The sequence below is a fragment of the Podarcis cretensis genome, assembly GCF_951804945.1.
Source record: "Podarcis cretensis genome assembly, chromosome: 14".
NCBI classification, from domain to species: domain Eukaryota; kingdom Metazoa; phylum Chordata; class Lepidosauria; order Squamata; family Lacertidae; genus Podarcis; species Podarcis cretensis.
In genome coordinates, this window is record NC_137183.1 from 3,791,048 (window position 1) to 3,811,997 (window position 20,950).

Genomic DNA, 20,950 nt, shown 5'->3' on the forward strand with positions numbered 1-20,950 from the left:
GTGGCGCCGCCGCCGCCGCCGCCGCCGCTTCCTGTCCGGTGGCGTTTGCTTCCGGGGCAGGGTCGTCCCTTGAGGAACATCTGTGGGGGGAGGGCGAGGAAAGGCGGGCCGGAACGGAGGGGGACTGGTGAGTATTGGGGCGGGAGGCTGTGGAGATATTATGGGATGGGGCGCCTGGAGGGGGTTTTAATTGGGGGGGGGGTTAAGGGAAATTGACGCGCACAGAAGCTTCGGAGCAGGAAATGAGGGGGGGCTCCCTCTGTCGCTTCACATTCACCCCCCCCCCCAATAATCTGGATAGTTGTTGTCATTGCTTACGTGTATCTGTTTATTCGTTGAAATACTTATAAAACTAGGAAGCGTGTAGGGTTGCCACCTTTGTTATGGCAAAATACAGGACAGGGTGGGGCGGCTGGGGGCGCCCCCCCCCAATCTGTTACTGAAGTGACTTCAGTCTGTTGCAGCCTCACAGGACGCCCCTCTGGACTTCGTCAGGCAGGCACGCGCACACATGAAATTGTAAATCTGTCTGTGCTTGGCTACCCAGAGCTTAAATAAATACATGACCTTTCCCACAACCTTTCCAACACGTGCACTTGGAGAGAGAGAAGACCTGAAGTACAGGACAAAACTGTAACAATACAGGATGTAGCATTTTTCATTGGAATACCTGACAATCCTGTATTATACAGGACAGGTGGCAACCCTAGCATGCAGATGTAAGCTTTTGAACAGGAATTGAGCGGGGCAGCAAGAAGCCCTCCCCATGTTCTAACCAAGAGCACTGAGAAAATAAGTAGTAGATTGTCAGACTAGGACCTGGGACACCAGGGTTCAAATCCCCTCTCAGTCATGAAGCTCACTGGGTGACCTTGGGGGACAGTCACACACTCGCAACCTCACCTCACCAGGTTTTTTTTTGGGGGGGGCACTATGTAAGCTACCTTGAGTTCCTTGGAGGAAAGGTGGGATAAAATTGTAACAATCTCCAGTAATAATTATGGTTCGTATATTGGCTTGATTAGCTTTCACTGAAGTCCTAAGTTCATTTTATTTATTTGTTTATTTAAATTCTATACTGCCCTTCAGCTGAGGATCGTAGAGCAGTTTACAATATAAAAACACAAAAATATGTAGCATAGGTAAAGGGACAAAAACAATATACCCATCCACAGTTAGGAAAGCCATAGATTATATTCTTATGTGTTCACATAGCCTGATCCTGTGCAAGCTTGCTTACCTGGAAGTAAGACCTGCTGAGCTGAAAAGGGCCTGCTATTAAGCTTGTGTAAAATGAGCTCCTTGGGAGTTTAAGTGTGAACATGGGGGCGGGACAGGGGTTGTATGCAATTCTGCTGCATAAACAAAGGAATGGGATTTTGTGATCTTATAGATGAGAAATGGGGCAGGGGAACCCTGCAGCTTAAGAAGGAAGGAACAAAAACCTGACTTTTAATGGAAATAATGTAGAAATAAAGGTAAAATTGAGATCTCATGACTCTGCAGTGAACTATGTTTAGCAGTGGTGGGAATTGTGGGATTAGTGATGTGTATTTTTCAGCATAGTTAACTGCCTTTTGAGCTTGTCCAGTGTCACAAGAAAGGATATATGTTGTTCAGTTATTGAGCCAAAGTGACTTGTTCTGCATATCTTGCCTTCTTAGGATGAGTTTCAATATGAGTTTTGAAATTCTGCAATATTAAGAATGGCATTTTCTGTAATCTTGTACAAAAACTCAAGCTATAATAATTTATCCGTGTTAAATGTGACTGAACTTGATAGCCTTGTCTGTGATAGCCTATGCAGTTAGCTCAGTTCAGAATGTCAAAATCCTATGGCTTATTAGGAATAACCACCAATGCTATTGTGACTTTATTGTGAAGAATTAAATGTGATCCTCAAAGGAAAATAATTCGCACATCATATATTCAAAGTACGTGAATAACTTGCTATTTCACTGCTATAGCTTTGTGTTCTTTGTTCCTGGAGGCTGTTAAGTGAGTGTTTTATTAAGCAACAAGTTGTTGGGATATGTTGTAAGGCACACAGCCAAAACACTATCTGTCAACTGCAGGCAACATTGCTTGTGATGTGCTGGGTGGAGTTGAGCAATGACGAAATCTTCAGCTTGGCTTCCTAGTTGGCAGCTTTAACTGTTCTCCTAAGGGTGCATACAGTGGAAGACAGGAGTGCCTGGCGTGCTCTGGTTCATTGGGTTACAAAGAGTCAGACACAACTAAACGACTAAACAACGAAAGGGTGCATAACTTGCTAGAATTTTTTTCCTTCAAGGTTTGCAAAGCCAATGGACTTTATTGGGGATTCTCCTTGGGAGGTGGGTTGTCTTTTGTTTGCCTAGCCTACTGGTCAAGCCAGCCTACCTTCCTCAGACTTATCCTGGCAACCCATGCCTCCAAGGAGTGTGTCAGCTTCATTGCCGTTGCCACTGCTTGAAGCTGCCCAAGCGCCTTATCATAACAGTATCCAAGGCAATTCCTCTGGAAAGGCTGGTGGGGAGGTAGGAGGCTGCTCGGAGACGCTCAAATCACTCTGTGGCAGCAGAATCCAAATCTCTGGATTCTGGGGTGGGTTGGCTGACTTTGCCCCAGGTGACCAAGGCTCTCTAGGTCCCTTGGAGGTGGTGGGATGGTAATCCTTCACAGTTGCAGGGAAGTCTGGTCTTTTGTAAAAGGATGTCACTGTACTGACCACAGCAGGTAGAACTGTTGAAGCTGCTTTTTCTACTGAAAGAGCATTTGGGATATTGCCAGTGTAATGTGGGAGGTATATGTTGCCAAATCATAATTATATAAGCCACAGACTTTACTAACGGAAAGGGATGATATCCCTCTTTTAGCCAGAATATTATCCAAGGAAAAGTTAACTTCTTTATATGTAATATTTATATATGGGTTCTGCCACAATAAATCATAAAAGAGAGAAGTTTGTCTTAATAAAATATATGTGGATTTATCTATTCCCAAAGTGTGCACAGTAAAATGTCTTCCCCAACTGAGTTCAGGTGAGCAGTTAGGAAGGGGCTTCAAATATTGTTGGTTTCTGAGCATTGCTGGACCTCATTCCCTTCAACTCTGCAGTCTTGGCCAACTTTAAAGATATAACTGCCTTTACTTAAATACCTCCATACTTCAGGACTGGTATTACTTAGTGAGTTTCTTCCTTCATACGTAGTACGTCCTGGATAGTGGAGCTTACCATGAAAAGTGGAAAAAGATGCATAAAGCCACTCTTAGGGAACTTTCACATAAAATATGTAGTAAGTTATGGTATTGTTCAGACAAACCCAGGCCTCTTTGCTTTGCCCTCAAATTTGTGTCCTCATATTCCTGTTTCTCATTTATGTTACTCATGCCCCCCGCCTTGCCCAATATCGTTGCCCCCTTCTACTCTACGCAGACGACGCAGTGATCCTATCTTTCTCAAGAGTAGGCCTTAGGAGGGCACTGAAAATTTTTGATGCTTACTGCAAATCAAATTTTCTTACAATTAATCATGCCAAGTCCAAAGTTCTAATTTTCACCAAGAGTCGAAAAACCTATAATTGGAGAATAGACGGAAAAGCCATTGACCAAGTCTTTAAATTTCAATACTTGGGAGTCCTTCTCCAATACAACATGGGCTGGAAGGTCCATCTGGCATATGTATTAAATAGAGCTAAAGCCCTTTCCTTTGCGCTACTGCGTTTTTTCTTTTCAGATGGGGCTTTCCATATTCCATCAGTTAAAAGTTTTCAAGGCAAAGGTGATTGCAACAGTAGCATATGCAATCCCAATATGGGGGTCCTTTGTTAATCTAACCCAATTGGAGGTAATCCAAAACCAGCTGCTAAGAAGGTTGCTAAAATTACCCAGGTGTGTAAGCAATACTGCTATACGTCTCGAACTAAATGTTACAGCTCTAGAAACCACATTATGGAAATGCATCCTCTGTTACTGGTTGGCATTATGGCATAAACTTCCAAATCTCCACTTGATACAGTGTCTCTGGAGAGACGACTTCCCTAGCCCTTGGGCAAAAATAATACATGGGAAACTTGTGTCCTTAGGACTATCTCCATCTGAACTACTAAAATTGGATTTAATTTCTGCCAAGAGAATTATAACTCACAAATTAGAGGAGATGGATTTACAATTTAATATTGCGACAGGTGGTGGCACCTGTTCGCCAATAAACCTTGGCTTAACACCACCAACGAAGCTTCCATCTTATTTAACTACCTTATCTGTGGTGATGCACAGGTATGCCTTTATAAAGGCTAGATTCAATGTTTTCCCATCAAATGTGTTGGGTAACAGACTCTCCAACGGACAGATCTCACTCCTCTGTGACTGTAAAAGTGGATCTATAGAATCGTTATATCATATAATCTTCTGTTGTCCTATACATTCGGCTTCACGGTCCAAGTTTCTGGCCCCATATCTATCGAGAATAGCTGACAGACCTCAGGAAGCCCAAATAATATACTTATTAAACGACGAAGACTCAAGTAGATCCCTTGCAGTCGCTAGATACCTGATTAATGTCTTATTTCATAAGAGGAGAAATGGATCACTGTATGACTCGGACAGCTTAGCCAAACTTAAGAACCATCAATAAGTGCCAGAACTAAGACGCATATCCCCCAAAATCTGAGGGATTTGAATCGCGGTTGACATAGAGGGAGCTTATTGTGTATAGTTTACTCAATTGAAGTAAAATTGGTTTTATAGGGGTGTTTTAACTTGGAACTGTTTAAATTGTATTGTTTATGGATAAATTTTGATGTATTGTTTTTAGATATGGGCCAATGGCCGTAATAAACCAATCAATCAATCAATCTGCTTATAGCTTTGATTCTTAGGAAGATAGATCAGCTCGTGAGTACTGGAATTTCAGTTGCTGAGCAAACACTTTCAAAATACTTTGCAGTTCTTGCCTAAGATTTAACACGAAGCAGGAATTCTGGATCACGTAGAATCTGCATCAGCCATTGAGGCGACACTGAGGATGGAAGGAGTTGAACTTAAAGAAGAGTGGCAAGATGAAGATTTTCCAAGGTAAGGAGCTGTGGCAGGGCTTGATTTGCTCTGGAACATATTCTTCAGAAAGTGGAGTTTAGCTTGTCCCTAAAAGGTCTTTGTCAGTTGTAGCCAAGGGAGGTGCTGCTTCCTGTGTGTTCATATGGCTCTGTAAGCCTCATCTTCTGCCCTCTTTTTATGTTGGGGATATTTCACATATTCAGCTATGAATTTAAATTATATTATTTCAAAAGCAGGCTCAGGAAAAATGTGCAGTTTATCTTTGTACATACATTCTTGTCTTGTGTACATATACACAATTGCCACATGATTTGAACCTGACTGCAGAGGTTCAGCATAGAGGTAATAAAATTTTGCTTTACCTTTTTTTTTCAAACTGTGTCTTGAGATTTTAAAGAGCTTACAACTTTTCAAGGTCCTGAAGGAGTGTTTTACTCCAAAGCATGCTGTCAGAGCTGCCTCCAGGTCCCAGCTCACAGAGGACCAACGCTAGGCTGTAGTTATGTACAAAAGTCTTTATTGAGATTCAGTCTCCATTTCAAAGCCGCAGCGTGCAGCTCTACGTCCCGAGCTTAGACCGGCGAAGTCCTGTCTGAGTCTCCTCCCCCTCCACACCAGTTTAAGACTCTCGCTTTGCTCCACCTCTTCCTAAATTCCTTTCTCCTCTGGGCCCTCCTGCCCGCTAGGGTCTCATCCTTCCTCGACTCCTCTGACGCTGACCCTGACGATTCTTGCCCCTCCTTCCGGCGGGCTTTAGGACCTGGTTCCCTATCCGGGCTACCTTCTGTGCCGCTCGCCTGTACCTTTGAACTTGGCGCGCGCGCCCAGCCTGCAACTTTCCTCTTAACCGTTAACTCGCTCTCCGATGGAGGCGTGGTCCACCCTGACTCATCTTCTCTCGCTGGTGGTGCATATGTGGGCTCTGACACCTGGGACTCCTCCCCCCCACTACGCTCTGGTGGGGAAGCTGGTCCTGATTTGCAACTGGTGCTCTGGGAGTCCCCGCTGGCCCCTTGCTTCTGGGGTGTCCCCCTTGGGTCACCCCTTGCCCTGCCCATCGGCGCCCCCTTCTGTGAATCTTCCGATTCGCTGGAGAGGCTCATGGAATCTATCGGGCTGCTGTCATATTCTCCTACGCTGCCCTCGGATTGCTCCCCCTCGCTTTCCATCTCCTCTCCTCCCTGCGCTCCCGCTGAGTCCCTGACACATGCTAACCTACAATTAAGAGTTTTGCACCACTGAGCACTGGAGACTGTTCTCCATTTCATTTTGTTCATTTGAGATCCTTCCCTCCCTGCTCTTTTTTCTGCCCTGCCCTGCAACTCTCCTCACCTGATACAATGGGCAGGACATGCTTTCTTATTGCAGGATGGTCTGGCACTGCCAAGGCTGATGCAAGCTGCTCACCAGCTGTTGCAGCTCTTTAGCCCTTAGAGTTGGAATGCCAGTGTGCAGACATTCAGCCACCTTGATGGGCCATCTAGGTACAGGTTATGATTTTTTTTAAAAAATAGGAATCCTTCTGTGACTCATCAGGCTGAATTTTCTGCAGCACACAATTCGGTGTGTTAGCAGACGGCCTGCCTAGCTTGCTCACTGACTCCCACAAGGGTTGGTTAAATCCCAGTTGCTAACTCTTTGGGGCTTGCGTCACATTTTGTAGAATTGTAGAGTGAGAAGGGAACCCAAGGGTCTTAGCTAAAGCATTCAATGCAAGAATCTTAGCTAAAGCATTCATGACAGATTGTCATTCAACCTCTGCTAAAAAACCTCCAAGGAAGGAGAGTCTACCACCACTTGTGGGAGTCTGTTCCACTGTAGAACAGCTTTTACCACCAGAAAGTTCTTTATGATGCTTAGTTGGAATCTCCTTTCTTATAACTTGAAGCCAATGGTTCTGGTTGTACCCTCCAGAGCAGGAGAAAACAAGCCTGCTCCAACTTTCATGTGACAGCCCTTAAGATATTTGAAGATGGCTATCATATCTCCCTCAGTCTCCTCTTTTCCAGACTAAACATCCCCAACTCCTTCAACCATTTCTCATAAGACTTGGTTCCCAGAGCCTTGATCATTTTGGTTTGCCCTCCTCTGCACACGTTCCAGATTGTCAATATCCTCCTTAAATTGTGGTGCCCAGAATTGAACGCAGTATTCCAGATGTGGTCTAACCAAGGAAGAATAGAGTGGTACTATTACTTCCCTTGATCTGGACACTACTCTTGATGCAGCCCAGAATAGCAGTAGCATTTTTTGCTGCCCATCCTATTGACTCATGTTCAGCTTGTGGTCCACTAAGACCCCTAGATGCTTTTCACATGTACTCCTAGTAAACCAGGGGTCCCCCATCCTATATTTGTGCATCTGGTTCTTCCTGCCTAAATGCAGAGCCTTACATTTGTCCCTATTGAAATTAATATTGCTAGCTTGCACCCAGTTCTCCAGTCTGTTAGGGTTATTTTGAATTCTGATTCTGTCTTCTGCGGCATTAGCTACCCCTCCCAGTTTGGTGTCATCTGCAAATTTGATGAGCATCCCCTTAATTCCTTCATCCAAGTGGTTTTTTAAGATGTTGAACAACAACAGGCCCAGGATGATGAGGAACCATTAAGAGTACTCTTTGGGTTCAGTCAGTCAATCAGCTACAGATACACCCAAAGCTGGTGTCTGGATGCTGTGTAAGAAGTGATTGGGCACTGATAGAGATGTGAAAGATGGAGGGGGGTGAGGAAAGATTTTTCTACTGGGTCCCCCCCCCCCCAATCTCTACTGAGCACTAGTCCTCATTGTTTCCTCTTTGTTTTTTACTGTCCCAGACCTCTACCAGAAGATGACCATATTGATGATATGTCAGATCCTGCTGAAAGAGGGGACCAACCTGGTAAGTTTAGTATAAAGGAATATATGGTTCTCCATATGACTTTGGACTTCAGTTCACATAATCCCTGGTCAGCATGGGAGGTGGAGTCCAATAGCATCTGGGGGACCACAGGTTTCTCATTCCTACTCTTACCCAGGGGTCACCCATGTGGGACCTGCAGGTGTCACTGTGCCCATAACTTGGTAAAGCTGTAGGTAAATATCCCCTTAAAAATCAATAATGCCTGAAAACTATTTGCTGTTCCTGCCCAGTTCCTGTTTGCACTGCCTCAGCCTCCTCTACATCAGTCACTCCCCCACTCCTGAAAACAGGGTTGGGCATCTATCATCCCATTCCATCAGTACAGAGGAGATGTTCAAATGGCTTTTCTCTGAGAGCAAGTGCAGTGGTGGCTGAGGCAAGTGCCTTTTCTCCACTGATGGGTGGCTGACGGACTTATACTTGCACCATTTTGTGGTCCTGCATTCCCCGTGGCCCCCCTCTGTTTTGTTGGCCACTTCTGATGCTGGGTAAATCAGACAGAAAATGAAACTGGAAAATAAACTGCTCTGGATTAAATATTCAAGGATGGAAGATACTATTTATTTGTTCAGATCTTTAAGGGACAATCTTCAGTCATTTTTTTTTATTTTTTTATTTTTTACGTAGGAAAGTTTTGACTGTTTAACTGTAACAGAAGGCCACTACTCACTCTTCTGAGTGACTCCTGTTTGTCAGATAGTAGGAGCATAGAGGGCTGCCTTATACTAAATCAGACCGTTGCTCCATCTAGTTCAGCACTGCATTAGTATATAATGAACTGTTTGCAGAACTATACACAGTATGTTAGCTACACCTCTTTAAAAAGGGCGGTTGAAACTGTAGCATAATGCTTATGCTGTTTGTTTAAAAAAGTTTTCACTTACTAATGTTTGAGTTTGGTTTACATAGTCTTGGAGTATGCTTTCATCATTCTGTTTCTTTTAATAACTTAATCTGTATTTGGTGGGGGTTTATGGCCGTCACTGGCTTTAACATTTCTTGTAGAATAAACTTCCCTTTTCAATTTATTAGAAGTGAATGGCAACAAAGTTAAGAAGAAACTATTGGCTCCAAATATAAACTTAACTCTGGATTGCAGTGAAGAATCAGTTTTGTCTGACTTGGATGAGAGCGGGGATATTGATCTGGACGATATGGACACACCGTCTGAAAATAGCAATGAGTTTGAATGGGAAGGTAAGACTTGACTATCTAAGCCTTGTGCATATGTATTTCCTCTGTTTCTTTTGTCAGCATTGTTGATCAGTGGAGCTGTTCTGTATGGTGGGTGGCCCACTGGGTTTCTGGTCATTGCTGCTGGTTTCTGTAGCCTGCTGTGGCCTGTTTGCAAGGATGATAAAAGTCCTCCATATAAAATTGTGTACAGCTGGCATGGGCAGAACTTTGGATCGTGTGATCTGCTTTTTTTAAAAGCTAGAATCTAAGGGCCCAGCAACCAGAGCCTGCTCACATCTGTCAGGTTGGGGTAGGACACTGTGGGCATTGCTGTGCCGGCTGTATAGGGTGGAAGTTCTAAAAGCAGGTGGTAGTTAGTTGTTTTGTAATTTTATGCTTGTTTTTTTCAAACTGACATAGCTACTGCTTCGCTTCAAGGCTGCTAGTGGCGTCTTTAGTTTAATTTATAAACAAATGCTACTGATATGAAGGGGAACAGAAGTTATTTTTGCTCAGCACAGGATTTTGCAGCTGGTACAAAACTGACACTGATGATAGCTCTTGAATCAATTGTGTACCAATGGTTCAGTAGAGATTTCAGAAAGGGGCCTCTTTACTTCAAAGTTATTCAGTTGCTCAAAGCAAGAGACTAGACTTCAGCTTTGGTTTATCCTGCAGCCGATGACTGTGGTGGCATATTGCTTATTTGTACAAGCTTTTCAAATGTGGGGTGAGAAGTTCGCAGCTCTACGTACTTAGACTTAGCAGTTCGCTGGGCTGAAGAGAGGCTGGAGTTGTTCGTTGTTGGAATAAGGTTTCTGTCTTTTCTCTTCTCTTTAATGCGGCTGTCTGCGTTTTCCTGGAAGGATAGTTTCCATTAACAACTCTGTCTTGGAAACAAACTACTAACATGCTGCAGTAGTTTTTTCACACCTCTGTGGTAAGGTTTGTGTTACTGAAATTAATTTGACAAAGCCGTGAGGATGATGTATTCTTCAGGACACTTCCCAAGTCCTGCTTAGTTTGGATTGAAATCTCTATTTTGCATGTCTGCCACTAATCATTGTGTTGAGATGATTCACTAAAATCAATGGGGAAATAATAGGTGAAGGGTAGATATCTAGGGCTGTCTACTGATCAAAGGGTTTGGGCATTATCCTAATCCACAAACTGATTTGGAATATCAAAATAAGTGTTGTATTGAACCTATTGCATATATGTAATCATTGCCTGATTAAAGGTATATCCACCTCAAGACTGTGGTCTGTTTTACAGGCGACAGCTCTGATTTACCAAAATAGATTCTTATCTGATCAGAGGACTAGTTGTTTAAGCTTCAATATATATTTATGGGTTTGGAAAGGAATCACAGCTATGTTCTTTCCATTTAAAAGCAACTCGGCACAATCACTGCTTAACTGCTTAGTCAAAATGCAACCCAAACAATTTGTAGATACGTTTCTTGACACTTCCTTCAATACAATGGGCACAGAACTTTTGAAGATTTTGGGCATACAGGGAAGCAACGAACCTACTTTGTCTGATCTGTGATTCACTGTAACAGTATTGTAATTCCTTTTTTAAAAACAAAAACAAAAATCTCTGGGCAGATGATCTTCCAAAGCCGAAAACTACAGATGTGATTCAAAAAGGATCGTTACAAGAATATGCAGCATCAGACGAAAAAGAGGAGGAACGGCGATGGCGGATGTTCCGGATTGGAGAACAAGATCACAGGGTGGATATGAAGGCAATTGAGCCATATAAGAAAGTTATCAGTCATGGAGGTGAGAATAGCGACAGTCCCCCACTCCCCAAAAAAAGAATTGCAGGATGCCTGAAGAAAAAGCATAACAATTAGATTTTTCTTCTTCTTTCTAGGTTATTATGGTGATGGGTTAAATGCAATCGTTGTATTTGCAGTTTGCTTCATGCCGGAAAGCGGGCAGCCAAACTACAGATACTTAATGGATAATCTCTTTAAGTGAGTTGTACTTGATGAATGCATGAACCTGCCTTATTCCAAGTCAGACCTCTGATCCCTGCGTTTCCTCCCATGTCAGAGGCACAATGCTTGCAAGTGGTGGAGGTGGAAGCAGACAGCAGGAGAGGGCCATTGTGGCCTTTTCTTGCAGGGACATTGGCTGGCCAGAGTGCTGGGCTAGATAGGCCATTGGTCTGATTGATCAGGCCTCTTCTCATGATGATCTTTCCTTAACCCAACCTGAAGAAGCTTCTGCCTTAGCTCTTCCAAAGTCCTCCTACCCTTTTCACTGGGAGATGCCAGGGAATACCTAGAGACCTTTTTCATGCCAAGCGCGTGAGTGATGACCTCTGAGACTACAAATACAATTTTGGCTTTCATTCCTGACTCAGTTTTACATGTTCCTTAAAAGGAACTGCTGCCTGATTAACAGAGCGCAGGAGAGGGATGCAGTGGCCATAAGGAAAGTAGGTAGGGGAAGATAGCACAAGAAACCTCACTGTCTGTCTCTCCTCCCACCCCCAAACAGGTATGTTATTGGCACACTAGAATTGTTAGTAGCAGAGAACTACATGATCGTTTACCTAAATGGTGCAACAACACGGAGGAAGATGCCTAGTCTAGGCTGGCTCAGGAAGTGTTACCAACAGATTGATAGGAGGTAAGAAGAACTTGAGATGCAGCCAACTGCATAACACATGGCAATTCTTTTAAAGTGTTATTTACTTCTGTCAAGTGATGTAAGAAAGCTCCGTTGTCACATCCTTTGTGATTTGGCTTCCATGCTCCCAGGGCAGAAGTAGCGTTGGTGCTTAAGGTGGCCTGTTCTCATGAAGAGAAGAAACCTTCTATGGAAATGTGGTAGAGCCCATTTTTACACAGTGTTGAGCATAGTTCTGAAGAAACTTTCAGAAGAGTGGACTATAGAACCTAGAAAGCCACTTATACTGAGCCAGGATGTTGTTCCGTATTGTCTACACCGACTGCCAGCAGTTCTCCAGAGTTTAAGGCAGGAACCTCCCAGCCCTCCAAGGGGATGCAAGGGACCGTCTGCATGTAAAGCAGATACTTTTTCACTGAGCTACTGTATAGATAGATAGATAGATAGATAGATAGATAGATAGATAAGACTTTATTCGGCTATAAGCCCACAAGGCAAAACAAATCAATAGATAAAAATAGCCTTTTACAATCTAAAATATCAACTAAAATATTTCAACGCATAATCTCCATCACACTATTCAGATGTACCGTATTATGGCCTTGAAGATACAGATGGTGCATAGAGTTTACTAGATTTTTAGTAGTCATGCAGCATTCCATGAAGTCTTTTATATGAAAGAACTGAAATCAGGAATCTGGCAACCTGTAATGTTCTATAAGCTACTGTATAGAATTGTTTCTGTTCTCTATCCTAGAAGGAAAAGTCGTATTGGATACTACATGTCATTAGTGTCCATCTTGCATGTCTTGCTAGGCAGGTGTCTCACATTCCTTCAGCAGCTTGGATAACAGGGTGACTAAGCTCCAGTTTGGAGGCCTGAAACAGCCCCCCAAAACAAATGTCCCTGACACCCCCCTTTGTTCTGGCAACTAGGTTGAGGATGCAGGTGTATGGGTTCACCTCTGCCCTTGTCCCAGAATGGCTCTCCATTCCATTCCTATCTCCTGCCCAGGAAACATGGCAAGAGCCTGTCTCTGCAGGTATGGGGACACACTCCCCTTCATTGTCTCTTCAGATCACCTGAGCATAACTGTGACTTTGCTATTTTAGTCTAATTCTAATGCTGATCCCAGACTCACTAGGAGTTTCTTTCTGGCTTACACCTAGAGTAGAGCACTAGCAACGTTCAGTGTCTGCTAGTATCTAGGCTTTGTTATTTTCCTCTTGCTTCTCTTGCTGATTGCATCTTTTTAATATTTTGATTGAACTTTAGGTTAAGGAAAAACCTGAAATCATTAATAATAGTTCATCCTTCCTGGTTCATTAGAACACTTCTGGCAATCACAAAACCTTTTATTAGGTAACACCCATAATACTTAATTCATTTTTTCCAGAACTGGTATGTTTAGCATTTCAACAGTAACAGTGTCTTTTCTGTTCTTTTTTCTAGCTCAAAATTCAGCCAAAAAATCAGATATGTCTTTACTTTGGCAGAGCTGGCTGAACTTGTCCCCATGGAATACGTTGGCATACCTGAATGCATAAAACAGTAGGTTGCTTGTTCCATGTTCATAATCCCAAAAATGAAGCATAAATGCTCAGTATCAGAGCAATCCAAACTTTTAGGAAACAGACACCGCTATATGAAGAGCCCTGCCAGCTCACAGTGGCTATTATGAGGTTGAAGGAGCAGTGTTTTCCCCTGTGTCCCAAAGTGATTCCAGCTGGCATAGTTGAGGGCCTTTTGTGCACGTGTGATTGTGTCCAGGGACAAGGGGCTTGGGATCCTGTGACTGCATTGCAGGGGGTTGGACTAGATGACTCTTGGAGGTCCCTTCCAACTCTATGATTCTGTGACTTTGTTGCCACCTCTGACATGTCCACAACACACCCCATATTCAGCCTTACCACTGTCGGAGCACCACCATTGTGCCAACAGCAGTGGTGGTGTTGTGAGCCACTACAGTGAGAAGCAGTAGATCTTTTCCTCTTCCAGTGGAGAATGAGGTCTGCAGCTTCCCTCCCCAAGTCTCCAGTCCTATACTTGGTTGGCACAAGCTCCATTGAACTCTATGGGATTTACTTCTGGGTAGACATGTATATAACTGCACTCTGAGGTTTTGAAAAAGTTAAAATGCTTGCCTCAGCCAATATTTCCTCCCAGTGCAGCTGGTAGTCAAAGTGAAGGTACAGTATAAGTTGGGTTATGTGCAAGGAGGCATAATTATGTCCCACAGCAATTGGTAGTACTGCCAGAGCTGGTGTGGGGAAGCTATACACCTCCTATATGCTGTTAGACTAACTCCTAGCAGCCTCAGTCAGGATGGCTGGTAGTCAGACATGACAAGGGTTGTTGTTCAGCCACATCTGAAGGGTAACATGTTTCTCCAGAGGGAGCAGAAGGACTTGGGGGCTGCCTCTGGCATGCCCCCTGGACTTTGGCCTCTATCTCAGTTCAGCAGTAAAATGTTGTGCTGCTTAGGTATATGATTTAGGGTTGGTAAGCTATGTAAAGCCCAAGGCTTTAAAAGCCCTCCACTGACTGTGATCTCTGCTCAAGAAACTAACAGAATTATTACTCATTAATAACCCAGTGATACTGCCTTATGAACTTCCTTGAACCTAAAAGACACCTGGGGACTTAGAAAACACTGGTTCTTTGGCCTTGTGTGCAAAGGTAGCTTAGTGTGACCAAGAAACACAACTGGGACAGGGTGATAGGGGTGGGCATGGTAGGGGTGGGGGTGCCCTGGGTCAGAAAGCCCAGGTCTCAGAGAAGATAGAACAATCTGTTTATTACCTCTGTTTGTTCAGAGGTTGACAGCTTATTTATTGATGGTCTGTACTTACTTTTGACTCACACGACACGTACACACGCCAAAACTCTTAGGATTGTTTTAATGGTTTTAAAGTGACCAACAGGGAAGCTGACTAAACAGTGCTGGGCAGCACATGATCTGGTATGGGAACTGTAATTTGGAAGATCCTACAAATGAGACTTGCTTGTGCCAGTTTCCTAGTGACTCCCCACCCCCACCCCGTCTTCCAAGGCTGTTATAAGAGCATATGTCTGAGAGATTCCTGCTGTGTAACTAACCACTGCACCACAATGGCTCTCTTGGTTGCCAGACTGGGCTAGCCCAGATTCAAACCATTACTCAGCCATGAAGCTCATTGGATGACCTTGGGCAAAGCACTCTCTTTCTGCCTAATCTACCTCACAAGGGGAGTGGGTGCCCAGGTACTTTTTGGAGAAAGAGCAGGATACAAATGTGATAAGGATTTTATAATAGTAGTGTTTCCTATCACTTTCTATGTGCTTCACATACATTAAAAAACACAAGGCTGCTAATTTAGTAGACATGACACAAAAGGAAAACTGAATAGGGAGGGAAGAGGAAAGTTTTTGAGTAGCTCATCCTCTGCTGGCCAAATGAATGGGACCAGGTTGGTCTCCTTGCCATGATGGCCTTCTTAGGACATGGGGTTCAGCCTCCCAGTGGCAGAGGGCAGAGTGTGCCTCCCCTCATCTCTTCACTCCAACCGGCAGCTGGAGCAGAGTGTTCTTTTCATGCAGGGAGGGAGGCACACACAGAGCGATCTTGCAGCAGGCATAGTACTTTTACTACAGAGAAACTAAATGCCTTTACTTTTGTTCACCTTAGCATTATTGCGTAAAGCCCTTGCCCAAGACAGGTGCTGTTAGCTTCAAAACTGGATTTTGCTGGTATATGGAACTGCATCTTATTTACTAAAAAAACATTTTCCCCACTAAGGTATGAAGAAGAAAAATTTAAAAAGAAACCCAAAAGGTATATGCACATCTTGATCAGGGCTGTATCTAATCTAGCCAACTTTGCACTGTGCTGAATGTTGGGATATATTTGGCTTGCTGGGCTGCCTGCTGCTTGTATGAATGAACATGCACCCGTTGTGCCATCGCGTGTGTGGGTGTCTCTGGCTAGCTTATGCTGTGCTGTTCACATAATGTTGTGCAAATGGCTCATTGCTTCAGAAGGAAGCCGAGTAGCCAAAAGGCTAAAGCATTTGCTGTCTAATTATAGTGCTAATTGTCAAACCTAGAACTACAACAACTTTCCGCTTTAGGAAGTTGGAGAGCAATTGCTGCAAAATACATTCTTAATTCTAGGTGGAGAGTGACTGTGACTCAGCAGTCACTGAAGTTCAAAATTGCTTTAATTTGCATTGTCACAGTCTAAACTGGCTGAACACCATAAAGGGGAAGAGGGCTTTGTGCTGCCTGTATTTGCTATGTCTTTTTCTTTTGTCTTATCAATGCATGCTGGGGTTCTCCGGTGCTCAAGAAGTGCATGGCCTGCTAATAAATGTATCTTCTTCCCTTCACAAAATATTGTCCAATCCAGAGCACCAACTGCTACTCTTGCCACTAACAATTTCACTTGATCCAGAATGTGCCCATGCTGTATAATGATTCCAAATGCCTATTTGTGAAGATTTTTTTTTTGGGGGGGGAGGGGTTGTTCCCTTGCAAAGAAGGGAGCAAACTGCTACTTAGCAAGATAGACCTACTCTCTCTTCAGAGCTATATCACAAAACAAAAGGATAAACCTGGGAAGGGACTATGTGTACATCAGGATTCTGAAACAGATTGCAAAGATGCTTTCCCATATTTAATTCAACCCTTTGTAGCATTAGAAGGAATTTGCGCAGCCAGTCTGATGCAAGGTTTTTGCATCAGGCACAGCATTGCTTTGAGGCAAAGCTCAGCTCTTGGTGTCTGAACTGCCTAGCAGTGCTGCCCTTTCCCCTTAAAATGAAACTTGGACTACATTTAAAATGAGCTCACTGAAATCCACTGCTCATTTGCTGTGTTGGTCTTTGCCTCCACAACTGCCATTCATTGACCCGGTTTGCATGTCATGTCACGCTGTGGCTGAGAGTGAGTGTACTCAAGGGAAGGTCACAGGTGCTTTGCTTTGCTTGTCTCCTGGTCCTGCTGCTGTGGTGGAGCCCTGAGCTAAGCCATGGTTTTTCATAACATTTGCATTCATACCTGTGCTTATAGTTTGTCTTTCTCCTGATGAACCATGAGCTGCAGCTAAGGTTTGATTTTTGGGAAGGTGCAGAGCGGCCAGAGTTTCTAATGGGAGTATCTGCATGCTTATGCATTCACGCTTAGCCATGGTTTGACTTAATGCTGCATGCAAACTGGGCCTTTGACTTGACACACAGAGCCCCAATAAACTTCCCACTGTTGTGGAGGAGGAGGTTCTTCACCATAGCTTAAACCAGGGAGAGGTGGAATAAGAGATTTGATACCATTTTCTTGGAGCAGTGAAGGGTTCCAAACGTTGATATTTGGAAGACCTCTGACATAACTTAAATATTAAACTTCACCACCAACTGTGGAAAGGAGAGGGAAATACATGTGAGGAAGAGAACAGGCTTCACACCAAATCAAATCATTAGCTCATCTCGGTCAGTATTGCCTACACTGGCTGGCAGTAGCTCTTTAAGATTTAAGGCAAAAGACACGCCTAGCCCTATCTGGAGATGCTTGCGATTCTGCATGCAAAGCAGGTGCTCTGTCACTGAGCTGCAGCCCTGTCCCAGCAAGACTGGTTAGAAACTTAGTATGGATGCAACAGTTCCAAAACTTGGCATGCCTCATTGGCTGCCTATCAGTAAATTAAGCAATTAGAGCTTTTTTTCAAGGCAAAAATACCCTTTATAAAGCTGACTTTCTTGGAGCCCTAGACATCTAGATATGCTAACTGTAAGGAACGTTTCACACCACTATATGCTGGCCAACCTGAGTTTGCCACAAGAGTCAAACTCAGTGACCCCAAGTACATGCTGAGTTAACAGGTAGAGATGTCATTATACACAAACTACTAGGGATTTCATTCAGTAGGGTCACGTGCAATGATTCAGTTCTGTGTGGTTGTAGGTCTTGGTCTGAATAAATTGAGGATAAATGAAGTGGTATCTTCACTGCTTTTTTCCTGGGGGGACGCAGGGGTACACATACCCCAAACATTTTGTGAATCTGAGTTTGGCCTCATTGAGGGGCAGCATTTCAATATGAGTAGGAAAATGAGAGTACACCAAAACATTTTTTAAAGAAAAAAAGCACTGGGTATCTTACTGTATTGTGATCTATTTTTTCATTTTCCTGTTAATTGTCATTTTTAAAAAGTCACATTGTATTCTCCTTATAAGTTCTAATTCATTATTCTGGGGGGAAACTTGCTGCTCTACTTGTGCCTAACAGTTTTGCTGCAATTGCAAAGTAGTAAGCATTACTCTCCCCCCGCCAAAGAATTTTAAATTTCTACACCCTGGTTGTAATTAGAGTTTAACATTTCCCTCCCTCCCCCCCCCCCTTCTGTCTGATGAGCAGAATTGACCAAGAACTTAATGGGAAACAGGAGCAGAAGACCGAACAGTAAAGTATTTTATTTTATTTTTGGTGTGTTTTGGAGTCCAACCAAGACTGAAGAAAGTGCTGATGGAATGACGTCTTGCATGATCAAAACCTGTACGGAGGAGGAGGAAGAGAACTGCCTGCCTCTGGACTTTTACCTAATGGACTACTCGCTGCTGAATGAATTTTCAAGTCCAGGCTAGACGTTGACACTTAATAGCTGCCTGTTCTATACTGCAGTATCGCAAAGCATCATAGGAAGCACCCATGAGGTTTTTTTTTAATCCTAAATGATGCTTAGTAAATATTTATATGCTTAAATGTTAAGGAAAGAGATAATATATATTTTTATGACTTCTCAAAACAATTATAATGTTTATCTGCAAAACCCTCGCAGGTAAGCCATGCTATAAATGACTGTTTCATTTATTTGATAATAAAAGTGCATGGCAATTTCCTATAAATGGTCAAACACTTGCCAGACCTAAAGAAAAGCAAATCAACATGACCTCATTGATTCTTGCATAAACACGGAAGTTCTTTTGTTTCCCATGTTGGGTGTACCCTGCTTGCAGAGGTGTCCTTGGCACACAAAAAGACACTGCCTGAGTCGTCTTAGTTTCTTTGGCCAGAGGGCTTTTTATATTTGGTCTGGAATGGCTGCGCTTCTGAAACAGATGGATATTCTGAAACAAGGAACTAAGGATGCTTAGATGTGCATGTGTTAGAGCCCTAATTTCCAGATTGGGTACAAAGAACCGTATTGGTAGAGGTGAACCACCCTTGGAACAATAGGTGCCTTCCAGTCAAGCTAGAGATCAAGGTTGGAATTGCATTTTGTAAGGAACACAGGGCTGTTGCCCCCAAATGGTGTGCCCCCCTCCTGCAGTGTTGAAGTCCCCCCTCCCTCCATGACATGCAGTACACCTTTTCTCATATCCTGATGTTACTCTGGCTTTCTTGCTCACCAGTAATGTAGGTTGGAGAAACTCACAGCATGTTGGCATCAGGATATGATTGGTGTGGTGAATTGCCTGCTGTGGAGAAGGAAAGCTTGGCACAAGTCTGTACTTGGTGGCAGCCCTCTGCTGCTTGTGGGCCCCCGCTGGGTGCTTTGGCTTACAGCTCCCATCAGCCCCAGCCAGCAGGCTTTGTGGCCAGAAAAGGCTCCCATGCACCTTTCACAAGCACTAAATTCACTTTATGTACTTTTTTTAAAAAAGGAGTCTCTATATGTATATAAATTCTGCATGTTCTGAAGCCTTTTCACCTGTGTGCAGAAATTGGCTGCGCTTGTGCGGCGGGATCTATAAACTGCAGACCTAAGCATATGCACTAATTCCTATAGGTTAATCCTCAAAGCAGTTGCCTTGTAGCAGAGATCTTAACACACACTTTGCTGACCATGGAAGACATGGTTTTTTAAAAAGTTTTTGCTTATTCACAACACCGTTGAAAACACCCTTTTGTCTCCAAACTGTTTACTTGGAAATGCCGCCCTTGTGTCAGTGTATGAACTTAGTCAATAAATAGAGTTTTTACAAAAAGGACAATGCGTTTTAATTGGGTGTTTTTCTTACAGAGTTCTGGCACTCTTCAGAGTATGTGTTCACAGTTAAAGTGGTGGTAGGTGTGAGTTACTGTCAAGATCCCTTGACTTATCAGAGGCTCTTGTGCACCCTGGGTCTTAATGTAATGGCGCCATGTTGGAAATGAATGCTGCTTCTCCCTTTATCCTGGAGTGGGGAAGAGTTACCTAAAGGAATTGCAGGACAGTTTTCCTGTGTTGACGCTTACGATGCCTGCTATTTCAGGTGGCAGAGGAGCCACTTTGCAGAATGGAAAACCTATGTCTAGATGGACGTTATACACTGACTGTTGCGCTTGCTGTTTGGAAATCTGAAAAACTCGTGGTATGGTATTGTTTATTTAGATACCACTTTTTAACTCAAGGCTCCTAAAAGCAATGAACAACAATATACCATATATTAATGCAAATAATATATATGATAAATGCACACTGTATCAATCAAAACAAAATAGCATCAGAATTCAGCCACGAATACAGATCATGTAATAGGACTTGATTCTCACGAGGTGCAGTGCACTGGAGATTGCAGAAATACTCCATTCTACTTTGGTTCTTTGCGAGAGCAAATAAGTTACCAGAATAGCCTTGTTGGCATTTCTTTTTACTCATCATGATAGTAAGAAGCTCTCAAGCTTGGCTGTAGGAATGGGGAACCTGTGGTCTTCCAGATGTTAGCTGTGCTGGCTGAGGGTGAAGGGCATTGGGAGTCCAGCAACACTCCTGCTCTGTTGCTTAACTTGATGGGGATTTTAGCAGGTAGGCTTAGAGCAGAGGTCAGCAAACTTTTTCAGCAGGGGGTCAGTCCACTGTCCCTCAGACCTTGTGGGGGGCCGGACTATATATTTTTTTTAAAAAAACGAACGAATTCCTATGCCCCACAAATAACCCAGAGATGCATTTTAAATAAAAGGACACATTCTACTCATGTAAAAACATGATTCTCAGACCGTCTGCAGGCCAGATTTAGAAGGCGATTGGGCTGGATCCGGCCCCTGGGCCTTGGTTTGCCTACCCATGCCTTAGAGTGAAGGTGGTTCGATTATCCAGGTCCCGCATCCCTACCTGTAGCCCATTGAAAACCTCCTGAAGGCCAGAAGACCCTCTGGAGTGGCGTTCATGTGTAGTGTGAGGGGTGACAATAAAAAGGAAAGCCAGAACTTCCTTTAGACACACTTGTTTCTCATCTG

The 20,950-nt window shown here is 43.5% G+C and overlaps 1 protein-coding gene across 3 annotated transcripts; it reads left to right on the forward strand.

The window, feature by feature from the left end:
- Positions 1-2: 2 nt before the first annotated feature.
- On the forward strand, positions 3-19,725 carry BNIP2 (BCL2 interacting protein 2). 3 transcript variants are annotated; one of them, XM_079953460.1, is made up of 11 exons: positions 3-127; positions 4,931-5,058; positions 7,854-7,918; positions 8,972-9,136; positions 10,726-10,902; positions 10,997-11,099; positions 11,629-11,760; positions 13,037-13,123; positions 13,214-13,312; positions 15,540-15,575; positions 18,149-19,725. In XM_079953460.1, exons 2-11 carry the CDS (start codon positions 5,009-5,011, stop codon positions 18,195-18,197), a joined length of 963 nt encoding a protein of 320 aa, XP_079809586.1. In that variant the 5' UTR covers positions 3-127; positions 4,931-5,008; the 3' UTR covers positions 18,198-19,725. The 3 variants fall into 3 exon arrangements, with proteins under 3 accessions (XP_079809586.1, XP_079809587.1, XP_079809588.1); XM_079953461.1 differs by lacking the exon at positions 15,540-15,575; XM_079953462.1 differs by lacking the exons at positions 13,037-13,123; positions 13,214-13,312; positions 15,540-15,575; positions 18,149-19,725 and adding an exon at positions 12,697-12,921.
- The last annotated feature ends 1,225 nt before the right edge of the window (positions 19,726-20,950 follow it).